The sequence below is a fragment of the Rana temporaria genome, chromosome 5, assembly GCF_905171775.1.
Source record: "Rana temporaria chromosome 5, aRanTem1.1, whole genome shotgun sequence".
Lineage (NCBI taxonomy): Eukaryota > Metazoa > Chordata > Amphibia > Anura > Ranidae > Rana > Rana temporaria.
The window spans coordinates 103056350-103072887 of NC_053493.1; the positions used below are offsets into that span (position 1 = coordinate 103056350).

Sequence of the window (16538 nt, forward strand, 5' to 3'; positions counted from 1 at the left end):
AAGTGGAAGGAGAAGCATCACATGGATGAGCTCATCTCTCTGTCTCCCTGCTTTCTCCTCTTATCAGCATGCTTCTTGTCAGCACATGAACTGACTGTCTCCTTGTACTGCTTCTTCCTCTTACACTCCAGCCCTGCTGTACAGAAAATCTCAGATTGAATTCAAGTACTACACAATAACAATTTTAGTGCTATTATAAGCAGGACAAAGCAGGAGAGGAGGGGAGGGGACTTCTAAGAGCTGACAGGCAGGGAGGGGAGAGACGACGGGGGAGAGAGGACACAAGAGAGCTGCGGATGACGAAGGCACGTAAACTGACCACAGTGTCAGGGTTCAGCAGTGATGCTAAACCGTGGTCAGTTTACAAAGGAAGAGCAAAACCTGCCAGGATCAGCCAGGTATTTCAGGGTGATACAGGGGGCCAAACTACACAGCAAGCACTGAGCTGCATACCATGCTTTAAAGGAACAGGGTCAATATTTTTTTTTAGGGTAACAAACACTTGAAATAATGACAAAGTTACTGCCAAATGAACAGACCCATAGCAGAAATATATAAACTGCCATGTCCATAAGGGGTAGACAATTGCGAGAGCCGAAGTGGTTAAAGTCCAAGCAAGCAGCTAATTGTGCAGCTTAAAAATGTATTTGTGGACTGTCTTATCTAGCAAAGGATTGAATTATATATAGCCATTGTTGACTCAAGCATCCCTGTCAAGCAGCACAGTTAGGTTCTGTACTCCCTTACACCTCTCTCTGTTGACTACAATAACTGGTTGGTTTGGCAACTGCCATGTCTGTGATCGAACAATGAAACCGAAACATCACATTGATAAGATCATCACTCTGCTCTTTACCCCACTGAGAAAGTGCTTAGTGTTATAATGGCAGCACAGTGATGCACTCTGTCCCAAGGACTCATATTTGTGCAAATGCCTAGCAGACGATCCTAACCAAGCAAGTAGCTGATGCATAACTTTACAGTAGTCCAATGACTACTATAACCTTGGCTGTGACCAATATAAATGATAAATTCCTTTATGACGCACTTTGATCGATTAAAGTTTTATATATAGTAAATGCAAATACCAATACCAATAGACCTATAGTTAAGCAGTCATCCTGCCTTTTTCTTTATACTATCATCACTAATATCAATTATCGTATTATAAAACCTCACGTATAGAAAATGTGGGCACTTTTGTATTATATCACATAAATTATAATATATGTTGATGATTACATACTATATACATACAAACCAATCCAGAGAGTGGGAGGAGCTTGGAAGTTGTACCTGTGATGTCACAAATGGCATTTAAAAAGTGTTATTAAACCCACGCCCCTGCATTCACTATATCTGGTCTCCCACAGTACACAGATCATGGAAATGCAATTAATTTAGTAAATATAAATGGCTAAATACCTTTAATCATCAGCAGTATATAGCAGTCATGTGACTTCTATCAGTGTTTGGTTAAAGCTTGTAGGAGGAGTGTTTATTTTCCCATAAATGTCCTATAAGGATGCAGGACCCCTGGCACTGTCTGGACAGTGCTTATTGGCCCTGTGCTGATCACATGCACTCTCCCAAGAAAAAAAAAACTTTCCAGCAGTACACACCAAACTGAGCATGTGCAGACTGACTCCACTAACTGTCTTATCCAGAGATGTTTTGGGAACAATGCAAGAAGGGGAGGATCTGTGCATACAGGATCAAACAGCCTTTTACACAATGCAGAGGATTAAATCATTAGGTTTCACAGTGAGTATAACAAGCACGCTTTACTGCATATACAGACATATTTTACTGTTATGGCTTTAGTAACACTTTAAGTCAAGGCTTAAGCTGTGATTCTCTTAGCTCTGAGGAAGATGGTATGTCCCTCGAAACGATTCAACCTTCCAGACCTTCATGGCTCCTTCTTGTGATGAGATGATATGCAGGCGTTCCGACGTTCTGTTCTTGAATGTATTTTGATGAGCTTGTACACACGTTGTCTTGTGAGTATAATATTTGCTCTAATTTCATTAATAAATTGTATATAAAGATAATACACTAGACTGGTGCGCCCCCTGGAAATGGTAACATAATGTTCCTACTTACCAAGATGGACATTCATAATTTTTGCACAGTATTTGCACATTGCATCCAAATCGTTCAGTTGTCCTTGGAGAAATGAAATCTGAGCTTCAAGGTCCTCTTCCTGTAAAAGATGCAAAATCACAGGAGTCATATTTTTATGCAAATATTTGTATATGGTCAAATAAATGATGGCTAGATGTTAAAATTGACATATCTTTAACTGTACAAGTCCGCATCCTGCAGGAAGGATTACCAATTCCTCTGCCCCCCCAATTATCACACTTTAACTCTGCAGTAATTCATAAGGAGAAGTGCAGAGGGGGAGGATGATCTGTGTGAGACATGGGTTTACCTAGAACATAAAGGCCACTGCAAAGGCACCGCGATTTACATGACTGTGCCATTTAGGGAAGGATTTCAATCCACAAAAATGATGCGGACACTGGATGATGCCTGAACAAAGATGGAACCTTCCCACAAAGGCAAAAGGAAGGTGAAGACAAATGCTGTATTTTTTTGAGTGGTAATAAATACGTGCAAGTGTTAGACTTACACATTACTTGGCCAGCATGCACCCAATCGGAAAAATATATATATGCACTAGGCAGCTGCTACGGCTCGGTTTTCAGCACAATGCACATAATAATGCAAGTCATAACACTCATTATAACTAAGGTTATAATAAACCATCGTAAATGCACTATATAGGTTTTGCAGAGTATTGTCATTCATTTCTCAATTACAACCTACATCCACTGCCACTTCAAGAAACTGTATTTCGTGTTGCAGTGTAAATGTGCTCTAAGAGATAGTATACTTCAAATTTACTTATACAGCATTGCAATATATGCTTTTGTACATAAGTATCACTATAATATACACTAAGAAAAGAAGAACTACTGTACTTTATGGTCACGCTGCAATACCAAATTTAAGCACCAGGGATTTTATAAGTGAAATCTGCAATTACATCGATATATACCAAGAAGAGCCCAAAACACCTTTGTTTTGTTACAAGAAGTATACTACTAGCAAATAGGGGTTTACAGTTGAAATCCACTGTAATATTGTAAACCTGCCACTAAAAATTCCCCTGCATGTATAAAGATGCACAGACGATACATATTATTACTATACTTTGTGGCTACTGACAAGCTAGAATAGTAAACCCACTGTAAACTACATTTTTTTGGCTAGAGAACACTCCAAAAATTACCAGTATTCCTTTTAATCTTCAAAGCACATCAGCTATAAAACCAATTAGTGAGGTAATGATGCTCAAATTAGCAGTAACATTACAGCATTACAATTTAGAATCATGGCTGCAATATTATTACTAGGATTTACCTGGCATCTGTTGCATCACCTAATGCTACTTTCTATAAGCTCTGTTAAGCGGAGTTAAATTATGGATTGCTCATTCATCTTTACACAATGCCAAGGTTTCCTGTTGTACTGCATTCATCTACCATCTTGTGCAGTACTGAGCTTTGTAGTAGTATTAAAAAATAAAAATAAAAATACTGTGTTTGGATTTCAACTGCAGAAGGATTCTAAAGAGGTTGCGGTATGTAAGACGGATACCAAAGCATATTCAATGGTTAGAAAAGAACACAACAGGTTGATATGGCAGAACATAAATTCCCTGTACTTCCCATAGTGGCAACCAATCATCATATCTGGAAGCTTTTTTTTAAGGCACGTTTCCAAACTCCAATTGGTTGTTATGGTCAAACATACTTCCCATAAAGACTATGCCACTGCCTGGAGGTCAAAAACAACAAGATGACCTCATAATCGGGATTAAGGAACTATTTTGGGACTGGATGTAATAATACTTTCCTTTCCACTGCTGCTTATCCAGACTCCTTTAAAGAGCTATCAAAGACCCATGGATATATGACTTCTAAAATTCTCCAGCAATTATTATTTTTTTTTTTTAATTTCGTACAGTGGTGAGGGACTTGTCACATTATTTCTGGAATTGTCTCCAACATGAGGAGAACATCCAACCTTCACAGCTGTCACAAGAAAAACCCATCTCCATCTCCACCCCATTGTTCCCCACACTTCTGTCCAAGTGCCAACAAAAAGAAAGGGTGGTTCTTTCTACTGGGGTCACAAACCTAACTGGGGTTCTGAAAGCTCTCTACTCTATCCAAAACTGTAAAAAAATGTTTGGAAGATGTTCCACTTTAAGGTAAACTTGTAAAAAAGCTTCCTGAATTGAAGCTGAGCATGTGATGAAAAATGTAGCGGTACAAAAAATAACATGCCAAACAATCAGTAGATCGAGACACATATAGGCATCTGAGGGTATTTTAAAATCTCAACTTTTTTTATAAAACAATTCAGTCCTGAGCCTTCTTACTGGTTCTTTAATATGATAGGCAGACTGATTTAGCATTAGGCGCCAATGGGTTAGGGAGCTCAAATTGAACTTTTATAGAAAATCTTGAGTTTTAGTCAACAAATTATCTTGGTGTGAACCTCTGCTTATGCATCTTTTCATTATATGTTCTGTTTTAATTGCCTATACTATAAAATGATACTAAATACACACTGTTTACATTAATTTACATTGTCTCTTCTATTTCTGTATGTGGATGATGGCACTGTAGATATTTTAATAAAAAATATAAGTAAAATTTTCCTAATCAATATACAACTGTCACAGGACCCAGATCTTTCCTAGCCTGTCTGCAGTTAACCATAAGCAGGAAGAGCTTCTAATCCTCTGCTGCTGGTCACATGTTTAAAATAAGAAAAAACAGCCTTTAGAATAGTGTTAAAGTAAATAATTATAGCAATAAATGTTTTGAAATCAAATCTTTATAATGTTTTTAGCAATAACTTGGTGTGGGCAGTTTCCTGCCAGTCACAGACTGTCACACCCCTCCAGCCCGTGTTTTAGAATAAGAGGGAGATGAGGCCCCCATTGTGTTTAGCTGGTTAGTGGGCATGGAGGAGGAGGAGGGAGGCAGTGGGTTGTCATTTACCACTGTGTATAGAGTAAAAACCAACATGTGTGACTCTGTAGTCACATGGGCTGCTCAGATGTGATAGAGAGGAAATGCTCAGCATAGAAACGCACTAAAAACTGAGCATGTGCAGAGTTGCCACTACAGCTGCAAAATCTCTAGCTGAACAGGGACATGAACAGAAAGTGGAGATAGAGAGCAGCAGGATCAACCATTTGTTTTGCAGAATACAGAAAACTAATCCCATAGTGACTGGGTGAGTACAAAACAGCATGTAATGCAGCATTTATTAATCGTTTTTTTATGATATGGGTTTAGTGACACTTTAAAGCGGACTTCCACCCTGAAAAAAATCTTTCCACCAAAAATGAAAAAAAAAAAAAAGGAAAAAAATAATAATATTTTTTACTTACCCTAAATAGCTGTTGCTATGCGGAAGTCCCGAATCTGCCTCTTCATCTTCCGCGGTGGATTCTCTTCCTCCTCCTACACTCGGTTTCTTCTTTTGAATGGGGCGTGCTGCATTCTGGGAACTGTGTGTATCCCAGAAAGCAGCTGGCCCATTCACAAAGAGCTGCGCTGCTCGCACATGCGCAGTAGGAAACGGGCAGTGCCTGTTTCCCTTACTGTGGATGGCGGCGCCTGGAGCTGCCAGGATCGAGGATCGGCCTTGGCGGGGGCTGACATCGCTGGCAACTAGGACAGGTAAGTGTCCTTATTAAAAGCCAGCAGCTACAGATTTAGCAGCTGCTGACTTTTAATTTTTTTTTTTTTACCGGACCTCCGCTTTAAGACAAGCTTACTGTATGCTACAACATACAAAGCTGGTGGCATGCCCTTTGATTATGGTTATAGTACAGGAACGGACTAGTAAATGATGAGATATAACAAGGAAAAGAGCTAGATTGAGTAAATGCGCTCATAGGTACTATACTCTGCTGATGCCCTCTGAGTTCAGGATGGTGACAGTCAATGCTTGAGGGCACAATGCCAAGAAGGTGAGGAGATACATTACTCATTTATGATAATCTAAGGAGGCCTTCAGCAATTCATGTCTGTCACCCGGCACAAAACACTTTCTTTTTAGAAAGCAGCCTAATTGTGATTTTATGCCTGATTTTAAATGTAAAATAATAATAAAACTGACTCTTCTTCACACTGTGCATAACAGGGAAAGTATTTGCACTGCTCGTAACATGTTCAGTGCTAGGCAGCCTTGCCATAAAAGAATAATTGCCATGTTTAATGCCACCAGAGTTTTACTCTAATGGAAGCCATTCAAGATAAAGGTACTATTAATGCTTTTATTTCTAGCATTAGGGGCCTAATTATGCTATTCTAGAGCTCAAAACCATTTCTGAAAGTCAAAATGTAAACTCAAAGGCTTTCAGTGGTTTAAGTAACAAAACAATGTCACTAAATATGTAGCGTGTACTGCTGTTAGAGCACGCTATGAAAGTATACCGAAAGCAATTCATGTTAATGAGCATTCCGACCTCTGACAAAGTGACATAGTCAAATAAATAGATCTGCATTCAAGACTTGTTATATGATGAAACACTATCTTATGTGCGTTTTTGGCTTCACATTGCACAACAATGTAAGTGCAAAAAGGGCAAATAATAACATTGCTGGAAGTAATATACACAATAAGTGAAGTTTTATCGCATAAGCCGAATGCTGCAGTAAAAGATCCTATAAGTGATCTGGCTGGATGTCAAAAAATGAGGTTTGATTAGATATTATACAACTGTGTAATCTGAACAGACTCTGTGGATACACATAATGCTCACAATTATCTTTAATATGCTAGCAAACGTAATGTACTGATTGGTTTTCTACTTGTAGGTAATCCTTATAAGTACATTTTACTAGGTTAACAGTACATGCAAGAACATGCATCTTTTATCTGCTCCCCAAGGCTGCTTTTACTGCGACTATCACCACAGACTGTCAAAGGCCACACAGCTACATTCACTTTGTATAAATATAGTTAATGCAATCCATAAAATATTGAAGTTATAGACAGTTTGCTACCTCTTATTTGCTCATTTTACAACTATAGGCCTGGGTACACTCCAGTTGAACATTTAAGATAAAGTAAGATGAGAAATGTTGCCTAGGTGCCTTCTAGCCTCAGTGTAGTTTACCCAATAAAAATACTACGAAAATAAGCCGTTATTAAAAGGCTGAGGGATTAGCCACAAGATGGTCAGTGGTAGCATTTTATGCTGTATGCTACGATTAAGTGCTGGTCAGTGTGAAATGCATTAGCTAGTCTCTGTTTTTAAGGATTCTTCGCAATAAAGGTGTTTACAGCAGTGCGGCCATCCAAATTCTTTCTTCTACTTGTTAGCATTTTAGGTGCTTCTTCAGTAGGCTCTGATCATAGAATTGCACCCACACAGCATGCACATCCTACCTGCACAGAACCTTTGGCAATAAATCTGTAAGCAAGATCAACAATTTTCAAAATAATTTTAAAATACATTTATATTCCATAAAGAAAATTGATCAGTCGATTTCCAGAAGATAGAGAACACAAAATGTCTGGCAGGAGACTGTTACCTTTTAGACGTACTCTAATGCCTCATCGGGAAAACTGCCATGACAGCTTTTGGCTGGGAAAACTGGCCGTGTGTATGCTCCATAGCATCTCCTGTCCATTAATAAGATAGGAGACCGCTATTTGTTGCCCAATCATATGTTTTTCTACGGCTACATCATGCCGCTAATGCACAATTCCCCTGTAACATTGTACTGACCTCTGACCCTTTAGAAAAGATGTCGGCCTCTCCAAACTACTGTAGGCACTCTATTCTCAACTGATTCCTTTGACCTTGCCCAAAATGATAGATCTATATAACAAATGGCAGGCTGAAATCCCTACTCTAACATACAATGATTGGGAAGACTGTGTACTTCAATTCTTGAAAACTATGATTTCCTCTATTCCTTCAATTAAAATTCCTCCATTTTGTTCATTATACAATCCAACAATTATCCTGTATATACCCTGGGACCTCAGACACTTGCCTTTGTCGTGGCATAGAGGTGGGCACTTCCATGTCTTTTGGTTGTGCCTTACTATACAACACTATTGGATTAGAGTGGTGGATACAGTTAATGAAGTGGGTGATCTCTATCTTCCATTGGATCCAGTCATTTGGCTACTGGGTCTTGTGGAGAGGGTGGTGCCTGCCAAATATACACAACTTTTTGTGGTCTACTCTGCATTCTATGCACATAGAAAACTTATTTTAAATTCTTCAGCCCCTTCTGCTGTGAGTGGATGGAAAATGGCTATCAATGGCACCCTTCCCTTTTACAAGTTAACCTACGCTAGTAGGAAATGCCCACACAAGTTGGATAAGATCTGGGGCTGTAGGGTTGATATGCAAGGTGACACTGTTTAATAATAGATGCCCTACTTTGGCTGTTTTTTATTTTCAACTCTCTAATGTGGCTTCTCTAGCTGTTTATGACCCTCTCCCCCCACCCCCCTTCCTTGCTACTGACTGAACATTTCCATTAACTCCCGTTGGGGACATTATTATTGCTCTGTGATGGTACCACACTTTGATGTTATACTGCAAATTGTGCCTATTTTTTCCCCCCTTTTTTCTTTTTTTTTGTGTATGCGAGATACCATTGTTGCTGTGTAAATTAAATTCCTGCATATTTCTGTATGTTCTTTTGTACTTTTAATTGTGTCTGTATATCCTGCAGACTTTGGTAAAAACTTACACTGTTTTTTTTTTTTAAAAAGCTTGTAAGCGAGTGTTTTTGCTTACATGTTGCATTTCAATGAATGAGAAATGTGGGGAAAGAAGCCCCTGACCCTTTTTAATGTGTAGCATTGAACCACATGGTGCCACAGCATGTGGATGCCATTAAGAATTAAAGTTACCCCGTGCGTCTACTAAAGAGCAGTGTCTTTCTATGAAGATTAGAAATGCATGCGATTATAAGTGCATATCTGTCTCGCACTAAAGTGAACCTAGCCTACAAGTTTTTTCCAGTAATGTGGATGAAGAATTAAATCCCAAATATAGTTCAATTATATCTAAAAAGTTTAATACTTAAAAGGCACATTCTATTGTTTATCCATTTATGAAAGTACAGAAATATTCCGTTATTGGATTTGATGCAGTTTACGTGAAAAAAAATCACACGCTTTGTAAACAAATTGAAAGAAACCAGTAGGGAGTTTGCTAATTAAAAGTAGAGAAATAGTGCAATATTCAAAGCATAAAAGGGCACTAAATACACTGATTATTACTCAGTAATGTAATAGTTGGTGTCTGGAAGAAGCAGAAAACACACAGAATGATTATTTACTGTAACTGAGCACCAAAGGTCACTATAACAGCTAATTATCTTTCTCTTGCTCCCTATATATTACAGAGCCAGACAAAAGTCAAGTTTATGGATATTATTGGAAAGCACAGTTTAACACGATGGTTAAAAATGCATAATTGAGCGGGTATGCTTAGCTCTTGTGAACCGAAGAATAATAACCATAAATATAAGCATACTATGCCATCAACAAACTTGTTTCTTCCTCACTTGGTTCTTTGTTTTAGTCTCCAAAATACTTCTATTATATCCCTTTCTTTACTAAGACATGGCACAAATCCACCCCTAAACTAACATCTTCCAAACTATTACTGTGTTAAATCACATTTTCTGTGCTATATTGCCAAAAATGCAAATTAAACTGGAATCCAATTATGTTTTCTGGCTTCTTGGAAACAAAGAAAAAAACTTCAACACACTATAAATTTGTATACTGAAAATCCCCCAGGAGATTTCTAATGGTTTTGGCAAGTGATAAGAAAAGAAGAAGAAGAAGAAGTGCAAACACAAAGAAAAAGGTGCTATATACGTCTATGGAAAGGCATACACACCCACAAGTACTACGTCATTGTAACTTAAAAGGACTTTAATAAGAAGCAGAGGGTAACGTTCACAACAACTGATCAGCAGCCATCTTTCATGTTGAATAACTGATTGGTTTTCATAGTTACGGCACAATGATGTTCAAGAAGTACAAGGTCTAACTGTCCTTAAAGAAGAAATCCAGGAAAAAACACTAAAACTCAAATAAAATGCATATATATTTACTGTTTTACTAGCCAAAGGATTTGCAATTTTGTTCAGCCAGTCTTACGATTCAACCTTAGCACACTAGACAGACAAAAATATTACTCCATTATTCGCCTGGTCCTGCTTTCCTGCTTCCAGAATCACCTTTCTGCTCACTAGTAGGGATGAGCTCTGGCGTGTTTGCACACTCCACGTGCAGAGCCTGCCAGGAAGTCTGCACGGCGCTGCGCTAATCACAGGCAGGAGACATTGTTCCAATGCTCGGCTGCAGAGATCAGGAAAGGTCTCCCTGCCTGTGGTTAGTGCAGCGCCGTGCAGACTTCCTGGCGGGCTCTGCACGTGGACTGTGCGAACACGCCGGAGCTCATCCATACTCACTAGATGGAGGTGAAGATGCGGTTTTATTTTTCCATGAGCTGGATCTTAAAGTAAATGTGTCACCTGGCTGGCTGTGCAGCATGGCAGATGTGTGTAAATCACAAGATTACTAGTTACAGGAAAAGGGTGGGGGGGGGGGTTGTGAATTTTGGTTTAGTGCTTACTGCAATCGGACCTTAAGTCTCATAAAGAGAAGAGGATTCCCTTTTAGGCACCTCTCCAGTGAATCAGATGTAGGCCAGCATGGGTTTTAAATCAATTCAAGTTTAAGAATAAAAGCACCCCCACCCTTTTTTTTCCCCCCTTCCCTCCTTCTTTCTCCATTTCCTCCGTTCTTAATATTATGCCGCGTACAAACGATAATTTTTCGGGTTGTAAAAAACAATTTTTTTTAAAAATGTCATTTAAAACGATTGTGTGTGGGCTTCAGAGCATTTTTCGGGTTCAGAAAAATGGCCAAAACACCGAAGGCATTTAAGACGTCGTTCCTCAGCGGGGGTTCTGTTGTTTATTTTTTTGTCTTTTCCCACAAAATTGTTCACTTGAGCCGGAGTGGACTCAAAGGATAGCTTGTTTGTAAGGCTTTTTTGCATTGATAACTCAGAGCTCTGTTTTACAAAGGCCTGACTCCCTGGCCACATCTATGCACATTTTCTAGGAGCATTTAATGTTTTTGTTTACTCTGTGGATGACCCGACCTGGCTACTTCCCGCACAGCGTGATTGCAGATGGGGTGCGGTAGGTAAAAGGGATGGAAACCACTAGATGACCCAATGTTAACGGGTGAACTGTACAGTCTCATTCTAATGGTCAGTGGTTTTTTTTGCACTCAAATATGTTCTGGACTATTGTTGTCTGTCCATTCGTGTACTATTGAAAATTTTCAATAAAAACTATTAAAAAAAAAAAAAAAGAATGAAAGCACCAGAAGCATTAAGTAAAGTCCAGAAGTGGTTTTAATTATATATATTTTCTCATCTAGATTAGCATTGATCCGATGCTGCAGCTGTCGTCCTCTGCCAGCTCTACACTGACAACTGAGCGATCAAAGACTGCTGACTGGCCAGTCCTTGGGTTGGCAGATCTGTGCTCTGCCCTTTCAGTGCTCACTGGAGCGCCAGACTGTGGAGTGGTCGAGAGTGGCTGGTTTAGGTTTCCAGCAGAGAGCTGAGAGGCTGAGCCAGCTGCCAGTCAGGCATCTGGGTGGATCCCAACATTATTGTCATAATCCCTGCATAATCTGGATCGGCTTCTGTTCCGTTAGCCTACATGGCGGATAATTCTGGGTCACAGGAGTGCAGAATTACGTGCACTCATGTGACCCACCTAAAAAGTATGACCAAAAGAGCTTTGGCCATACTTCTCCTTTAACTACTTCAGCCCGGGAAGAATTGGCTGCTCAACGACCAGAGCATTTTTTTGCGATTCGGCACTGCGTCGCTTTAACCGACAATTGCGCGGTTGTGCGACGTTGTACCCAAACAAACTTGACGTCCTTTTTTTCCCCATAAATACAGCTTTCTTTTTGTGGTATTTGATCACCTCTGCGGTTTTTATTTTTTGCGCTATGAACAAAAAAGAGCGAAAATTTTGAAAAAAAAACACAATATTTTGTACTTTTTGCTGTAATAGACAATTTTTTTTTTTAAAAAAGCAATTTTTTCCTCAATTTAAGCCGATATGTATTCTTCTACCTATTTTTGGCAATAAAAATCCCAAAAAGCGTATATTGACTGGTTTGCGCAAAAGTTATAGCGTCTACAAAATAGGGAATAGATTTATGGCATTTTTATTATTATTTTTTTTACTAGTAATGGCGGCGATCTGCAACTTTTATCGGGACTGCGACATTATGGTGGATATATCGGATACTTTTGACACATTTTTGGGTCCATTGGCATTTATACAGCGATTAGTGCTATAAACATGCACTGAATACTGTGTAAATGTCACTGGCAGGGAAGGGGTTAACACTAGGGGGCGATCAAGGGGTTAACTGTGTTCTCTAATGTGTGTTCTAACTGTAGGGGGCTGGGACTCACTATAGGAGATGACAGATCGTGGTTCCAAGCTTGTAGGAACTCACAATCTTTCTCTCCTCTCAGAACAGAACAGGGATGTGTGTGTTTACACACACAAGTTCCTGTTTTTCCTCTCATGCCCGTGATCGCTCGTGGCTGGCGTTCATGACCATTGGCACCCCCCGCTGAGCATCGGGCGCGCGCACGCTATCTCGGTTAAAGGGACCGACATACAGCTATGGTGGTCTGTGGGAACGAGTTGTCATGCCGCAGTATATTGACAGTGGCTGGTCGGCAAGTGGTTAAAGGTCATATCTACATAAAGTCAACACGTTTCAGAAGTTCAAATGGGTCAATTTTCATCAAGGCTTGGTAAATGTTGCAGGAGGAGAACATATACTAACATGGAACTAGTAGAGTGAACCTGGTGGGTAATTTTAGAAGATTAATACCAAAAGCCTCTCCTCCAGAAGCCAGTACAGGCATCCAAACTGACAACTGGAGCTAATAATTTTGATCACTCCATATTAGTCCAGTGTATGTTACCCTCCTAAAACATTTACTACACCTTGATGGGGGACCATTTGAACCCCAAAATGCACTAGCTTTAACTGAATTACCTTTTAGTATAAACAAATTGTGGTAATTATTGTTGCCAGTGTCCCTGCTGGGAAAATTCACCCTCTCTATTTGTCCTGGTGACTATCGTCTCTGGAATAAAAAAGTGGCAGAAGGAATGGAAAACAAATCTTGCAGTAGAGCTTGTGTCTTGAGAAAATGGGAACAAAAACAATTGCAAAACCTTTGGCAGTAATAACATGATTATTTATTGCTGTAAGGCGTATGTATCACTGATAGGTACACTAAAGCCGGCCATACATGGGTTAAGTTCCCAATTAATTTGGTTTAAGAAATTGTACCTAAGAATTTTTGTTCGAATTTCGCACCATTAGTGGGCTGCAGTAATAGACGATTTTTGCACAGCCATCAAATTTGAGTGATATGGCATGTTACATAAGTCCAACCTATGTGTGTGATTATATGTCTGTATTAGATTGTATATCCCTGTATGTTGCGATCGTTCAGGTGCTTATCTAATAGTTTTTTGAAACTATTGATGCCCCCCACTAAAACCACCGCATGTGGAAGGGAATTCCACATCCTTGCAGCTCTTACAGCAGTTTAAGGTTAAACCACTTTTCTTCTAATTTTAGTGAGTGGCCACGTGTTTTATTAAACTCCCTTCTGCAAAAAAGCTTACCTGTAAAATCCTTTTCTTGGAGTACATAGCGGGACACAGAGAAGCATAGTAATTACTATGTGGGTTATAGAGAGTACCTTCAGGTGTGGACACTGGCACGCCCTTAAGGCAAAAAGTTCCCTCCCGTATATAACCCCTCCCATACCGGGAGTACCTCAGTTTTGTAGCAAGCAATAAGTGTCCCAAATACCCCAAAAGAGGGGCGGGAGCTCTGTGTCCCGTGATGTACTCCAAGAAAAGGATTTTACAGGTAAGCTGTTATAAAAATCCTATTTTCTTTATCGTACATCACGAGACACAGAGAAGCATAGTAATTACTATGTGGGACGTCCTAAAGCAATGCTATGAGGGGAGGGAGACCCCAAAAAATAAGCCGGGCGCCATCAGACATGAGGAATCAAACTGCAGCCTGCAGCACACTGCGCCCAAAGGCGCTCTCCTCATTTTTTCTTATGTCCAATTGATAACATTTTGTGAAAGTATGGACAGACGACCATGTTGCGGCCTTGCAGATCTGAGCCATGGAGGCTTGATGATGCACTGCCCAGGAAGTACCCACCGCTCTAGTGGAATGTGCTTTAACCTTAAACGGGGGAACCTTTCCTCTCAAGCCACAGGCTTGAGTAATGATCTGCCAAATCCATTTGGAGATAGTGGACTTCGACGCTGCCTGCCCACATCTGGGACCTTCTGGCAGGATAAACAATGTATCAGTTTTCCGGACCTGAGCAGTAGCCCTAAGATATATCTTAACTGCTCTTAATACGTCTAGCGTATGCAAAGACTTCTCCCTTAACAAGATCCTGATTCAAATGAAATTTTGAAACAACTTTAGGCAGGAAAGCCGGGTGGGGCCGTAGGACCACCCTATCCTTATGGAATATAAGGTACGGTTCCTTACAAGATAAGGCCGCCAACTCCGAAACCCTCCTAGCGGAGGTTATGGCTACCAAAAAAATCACCTTCCTGGTCAGAAGGACCAAAGGAATATGAGCCAAGGGCTCAAATGGTTGTTTCTGCAAGACAGAAAGGACCAGATTCAAATCCCACGGACACAAGGGAATCTTGACTGGTGGATTAAGTCGGATCACACCTTGCAAAAAGGTTTTGATCAGGGAATGTGTAGCTAGTGGCCTTTGGAAACAAATCGATAAGGCCGAGATCTGGCCCTTAATGGTGCTTAGGGCCAACTTCATGTCTGCCCCTAATTGTAGAAACTCTAGAATTCTGCCAATGAGATACCTTCGGGGATGCCAACCCCTGGTCTCGCACCAGGCCACATAAGATTTCCAGACTCTGTAATAAATGAGTCTGGATGCCGGTTTTCTGGCATTAATCAAAGTAGATGCCACCGAATTAGAGAGACCCCTTCTCTTTAAGATTTGGGACTCAATAGCCAAACCGTCAAATTGAGAGACGGTAAGGAAGGATGGAATATTGGCCCCTGGGACAATAGGTCCGGCCGAAGCGGAAGGGACCACGGTTGCCCCACGGACATCCTTACAATGTCCGCGAACCAGGCCCTTCTGGGCCATGCTGGAGCCACCAGAATCACTGGTCTTCCTTCCGATTTTACCCTGCGAAGAAGACAGGGTAATAATTGCAGCAGAGGAAACGCATACATTAGGGAGAACTGGTCCCATGGGAACACCAGTGCATCCGTGCCGTAAGCAAGTGGATCCCTGGTCCGGGACAGAAAGTTGCCCACCCTTGCATTGAACCTCGATGCAAAGAGATCGACATCTGCTGTTCCCCACCTCTGACAAATGCTCTGGAAGATGTCGGGGTGAAGCGTCCATTCCCCCGGAAGCACCTGTTGGCGGCTTAGGTAGTCTGCTCGCCAATTGTCTATTCCCGGAATGAACACTGCAGATATGCATGGGACATATTTTTCTGCCCAGGTCAGGATTCGATTCACCTCTCTTTGGGCTGCACGACTTCTTGTGCCCCCCTGGTGATTTATGTATGCCACGGCAGTGACATTGTCTGATTGAACCCTGACCGGAAGACCCTTCAACCTGTCTGACCAAGCTGACAGGGCTGGATAAACTGCTTGAATTTCCAGCAGATTTATGGGTAGAGACCTCTCGGAGTTTGACCATTTCCCCTGGAGAGACAAACCTCCCAGGACTGCACCCCAGCCTAGCAGACTGGCGTCCGTGGTCACAACCTGCCATGAAATGGGAACAAAGGACTTCCCTTTTAGTAGGTTCCGGGGAACCAGCCACCAACAAAGGCTCTGCCGGACAGACCGGGAGAGGGACATAGGTAGATCCAAGGCTTGAACTTTTTTGTTCCATGCGGACAGAATGGCATGTTGAAGCTCCCTTGAGTGGAACTGCGCAAATGGAACGGCCTCGAACGAGGCTACCATTTTTCCCAGTAACCTCATACAGAGGCGAATGGGAGGCTGACGCTTTGCTTTGACTAGTTGAACTAGTTCTCTTAAAGCCTCGAACTTCCTTTGGGGCAAGAAGACCTTTTTTAGCTTTGTGTCTATGAGTAGACCTAAATATTCGAGCCTTTGCACAGGCATTAAGGCTGACTTGTCCAAAAAAAATTCATTCGCGCGCGCCTAAGACACAATCAATGTCGCGCGTGCATGACGCTACGCGCTCATGCATGAGGATGGAACACCGCAGCTCCATGTGAGGACCAGGTAAGCCAAGTGAAGCCAAACATTTTGGACAACTTTCTTTCTGC

At 40.9% G+C, this 16538-nt stretch overlaps 1 protein-coding gene across 5 annotated transcripts in view; it reads right to left on the reverse strand.

Annotated features, from left to right (window-relative positions):
* The window catches only part of TBC1D5 (TBC1 domain family member 5), a 723038-nt gene that overhangs the window by 51493 nt on the left and 655007 nt on the right, over positions 1-16538 (reverse strand). For all 5 annotated transcript variants that reach the window (XM_040352961.1, XM_040352959.1, XM_040352957.1 and 2 more), the window contains one exon: positions 2107-2206. In XM_040352961.1, the coding sequence (XP_040208895.1) occupies positions 2107-2206 (100 nt within the window). The remainder of the gene's footprint in view (positions 1-2106; positions 2207-16538) is intronic.